The sequence below is a fragment of the Chiloscyllium plagiosum genome, chromosome 12 (genome assembly GCF_004010195.1).
Source record: "Chiloscyllium plagiosum isolate BGI_BamShark_2017 chromosome 12, ASM401019v2, whole genome shotgun sequence".
In the NCBI taxonomy this organism is placed as follows: domain Eukaryota; kingdom Metazoa; phylum Chordata; class Chondrichthyes; order Orectolobiformes; family Hemiscylliidae; genus Chiloscyllium; species Chiloscyllium plagiosum.
In genome coordinates this window covers 586078-590513 of record NC_057721.1, presented here as the reverse complement: position 1 = coordinate 590513, position 4436 = coordinate 586078, and the positions used below count along the sequence as shown (strand labels likewise).

General features: G+C 38.8%; 1 protein-coding gene across 7 annotated transcripts in view; it reads left to right on the top strand.

The window, feature by feature from the left end:
* mcf2la (mcf.2 cell line derived transforming sequence-like a) overlaps positions 1-3857 on the top strand; it is a 235019-nt gene extending 231162 nt beyond the window's left edge. For 5 of the 7 annotated variants that reach the window (XM_043700234.1, XM_043700236.1, XM_043700233.1 and 2 more), the window contains 2 exons: positions 1477-1580; positions 2200-3857. In XM_043700234.1, coding sequence (XP_043556169.1) covers positions 1477-1580; positions 2200-2294 — 199 coding nt within the window. In that variant the 3' untranslated portion in view covers positions 2295-3857. The other 2 variants (XM_043700238.1, XM_043700237.1) reach the window with 2 other exon arrangements.
* Positions 3858-4436: the final 579 nt, after the last annotated feature.

The following is a 4436-nucleotide window of genomic DNA, read 5'->3' as shown; positions in this document are numbered from 1 at the left end:
CTTCCGGTTGTTAGTTTCAGCTGTCCGCTGTAGTGGCCGGGAAAGGGCACTACCATTATAGGGCAAGCCAAACAAAGAACAGCCAGGGGATTCCTAGAAGCATGGCACTCATCCACAAACTCCATCAACAAACACATCGACCTGGACCCAATATACCGGCCACTATAAATGCTGGAGGAAACATCACAGAAGCGCTTCACAGGAGGCTCCCAAGCACTGAGGATGTCACCTAGACAGGGGACGAAACGTTTGCAACAAAAACTTCCAGCTCGGCGAACAGAACCACAGTAACTTATTGTATGGTTACACAGGTACCATAAATTCTGAACAGACTTCATGACCAATATGTTTACTTTTTGAAAAGCTTTCATGTTGTATATCCTTACATTCATTGTCTAACTTTCATTAGCCTTGCACTGAATAGTCTTCTAGATCACTTTCAGAGAGGAGTTGAATCACATGCTATGAATCTGGAAGCATCGGCAAATTTCTTTCCCTCAAAGAGATTAGTGAACCAGATGTTTTTTTAATGGCAATTGATATTTCCCATGTCTGTATTACTGAGACTGGATTTCAATTCCAGATGTGGTAATTAATTGAATTTAAATTCCACCAGTTGCCATGCTGGAATTTGAACCCCCAAACACAGAACATTAACCTGGGCCTCTGGAATACTAGTCCAGTGACATTCCCTCCATCACACTATCTCCTACCTGTGAATTACGAGTTGATAAACTAAATGAGTGAGTTATGCTGCTGAAAATTACATAAAATTACTTGAAATAGCATAGATGTTACAACACAGAAGCAAAACATTTGGCCCATAATTCTGAATTGGTATTTGTGCTCCACATGTGTCTTCTACTCTTCATTCAACCTTAACGATTGTACCCTTCTATCTTTTTCTACCTAATGTACTTGCATAGTTTTCCCTGAACTAAATCCACGCTATTCACCTCAACTAAGCCATTTGCTGACAAGTTCCACACTCTTCTCAATCTTTGGGGTAAGAACATTACTCCTGAAATCCTCCTTGGTAATTATGTTTTACTTAGCACCTGTACTTTTGAACTGTTCTGCAAGTGGAAACATAATCCTATTGAATTCATTCATTTTTCATTTCTGAAAAGAAATGTGATCCTAGTCAATATTTAACCAAGGCTGTGGTGTTACCTCTGTAAATCATTTTTGTACCTTCTCCAATGTTTCGGTGTTATTTTTGTAATATGGAGACCAGGATTCTGCATAATATAATTTGTGTGTTCTGACCAAGGTCCTAATGCAAACTTTACATAGCCTTTTGACATTGGTATCCTCTAGAAATGAATCCCAGTGCTCTCTTTGTACTTTTTTACGGCTTTGTTAAGCTGCATTCCTACTCTTAATGGCTACTTTGCCAGTAATCAGTAAGCTTGTTCCCTGGCTGCTGTATAAGAAACTGGGGTGATGTTCATGTCAATTTCATTTTGCTCTCAGGCTTGTCAGAAATCTTAACACAAATAAAGAGGGCTGGGTCCCAGCTACAAAACTGCAAACACTGATCGGGGATTCCAGCTCTTCCCAATCAATAAGTAGCTCAGGTAAGAAAACAAAGAGATGCCTCTGAGTTGCTGTTAGTTGAGGAGCAGCATTATTAACACACAACCCACTGTTGGTGACAATGGTTTTTGTAATGTTCTTGACTGGTTTGTTGGATATGCCACTGACTGATCGTTCACTCCATTAGCGCATGTTCACCCCTCCATTGACATGTACCCACTCTATGATCATGATGTACCAATCCCTTTAATATACTGCCCACCATATTAGTCTGCTTATTCCCACCCCACTTCCATCCAGCCTTCCTTCCTGTTAATGTACTGTGATCCCATTGGTTTAGTGATCCATCCATTGCTAATATCATTAGTTGCAGTCAAGAGCACAATTCTGGCATCAGTACAAAACCAGAATGAAATCTTGGATTGGACTCTAATTGGGTAGAAATATGACATAATAGATCATATTATATTTTTTCACTTAGTTACCATTCATTACGCCAGTTATTCAGGTGTGAACAACTAGAAAGTCTCTTTAACATTCATTTGCTATAGAAATTGTGCGGTTTTCAGTGTCAAAGTAAAATGTACTTTGTTTCCTGTCCTTTGACTTTTTTTTTGGCGCATCAAATATAGTTCACTTGTCTTTCACTCTCTTTTCCAGAGTCTGCCAGTGCTTCAAGTACCCTGAGCTCCTCTTCAAGTTGTGCTGAACATTGCACTGCCAGTAGCACCAGCGTTGTAGATATTAAGGGCTAACAATTCTCTTTGATGTATAAAATTGATGACACCGTTTGTGGAAATTCTCCCTCCTCCTAAACTAACCAGCTTTGAAGTAGAAGGTCAAAGATTTTGTATCTTCATCCTCCTCATCTTCATTCTCACCTGGGCTTTAACTTCTAAATTAAGTGCTCCTTGGAGTAGCGTTACATCTGGTGTCTGTTAAACTGTTACTGAGACCTTCAGAAAGAGGAGCACAAGACTCTTGAATTTATTTATAACTCTTCATTCTTTTGACGGATGCATATTTTGTGAATTTAGTCGTGGTGCCAAGAGCATTTTCTGATGGATAAGTAATGGAATAATTAAGAAATGGGCCATGCCAAAGTTTTAGCGATTGGAGTGGAATATTACAACAGTACAATTTCATAATGAGGACAGTTCTAGACAAGGTGAGGCTATTTTGCGGGTGGGGTATTTTGGGGGTGAGCTATTGCTATGATGCATTGAAGGAACAGCAGTGATAACAGCACAAAAGTACCACTATGATGGTACTTTATCAAAAGCTTCAGATAAGCACATTTCAGAGCAACTGGCAGGGATATTGAGTCGCACTTTATGAAGACATAACTCAGCATTTGACTGTGCTTTTCAAATGCTTCTTAATGCATGTGGTCATCACATGTATTTGTTTTTGGACCTAATACACAATCAGCAGCTTAGTAATAAAACTTTTTTTCTTGGTCACCACTGTGAGAGAATCATCTGGTCTTTAAGCCCCAGAATAATATTTTCAACTTTTGAATATGGCACTTGCAGGTAATGATCTTTTGAGTGTTTACACAACCATTTGATAGTTTATTTGTTAGTGGTTGATTTACCAAATCCTTCATAGATCTGTTGGAACACTCTGAGAGTGTCCAGCTGCTCTGGAATTCACTGTGACTCCATTCCATTAGCGACCAATGTGCTGCATTATAGGTCTGGGAAAATGCTGCAAATGTCAATTATTAAACAAAGTATTTAACTCATTTATATAAATGACCATGAGTAAGGAGTATTTTACAGGTGCAGCATTCTTTATAGTACCTGTGAGCTTTGGCTATAACTCTTTGACTATACTTTGATACATAAATGATGTGCTTGTGAGCTGTTGTAATGCTTTCCAAAAGCTCTGGATTACTTGGATATCAGTAGTACAGCAAAAAGGTTTATCTGCTTTACCTCGCCCATTGAGTGCAATCAGATGCTTGGTGTCACTTCACCATCAACTAAATCAATTTCAGTTGAGTGTTGATGTGTTCAATGGTGGCTGATGCCATGACTGCTTCTACTATCTTGTTAGATTTTACTGGGATATTTTAATGCAACGTTTGACCTAATCAAAGTGTTACTCCTCGCACGTCATAGTATACCTTAGATAATGTGATGCACTACAGCACACTTCATGGCACTTTATGCAGCACTTTCTGTTCATTTTTAATGGTGGTGTCCATAAACTTTAGAACTCGTCCTACATGTCATCTTCTGTATTATGTGAATGGAAGCATGAATACAATAAAGGGAGTAATCATAATGGATTCCCATCATTGTGGTGTTTCTCAATTCTTGTTTTTTTTTCGCACTAAGCTGCTGCACTCTGGAAAAAAATTTGAATAGAAGGTAATTCAGTCAAGAAATTCTGTGTTCAGATTCTTGCATGCCCCCAGTTTCTCCTTCCATTCTTGACAGAACGCTGTTGATTAACACTATGCCAAAACATGAATTCTGGAATTTCTTGCACCTCTCTGCTCATAGTTGTTGTGTACATATTGAGAGTTATGCTGACATTTCTGATCATGCTCAGTATTTTCTGTTTCAGATTTCCAGCAATCATATTGTTTTGTTTCTTGTTCGCCCTTATGATCTGGGCTGTTTAACTGACATCTATCCTCTGATACTCTACTGATAGCCTACCTGCCTCTGTTCACACCATTCACTTCCTATTTTGTTATTTAACTGTTAGCTGTTGCTGCTTTAGGCAAATCAACACCTCAGTCGCTCACTGATCCTGGCAGCAAGCTATAGTCATTGGTTAACATGTTCAGTAGTGCAGTTGATTCAGGAAATTGAAAGAAACTCAAGCTATAAACAATGAATTTCGTTTAGTGATGACACCTTTGTCATCACTAAACGAAACAA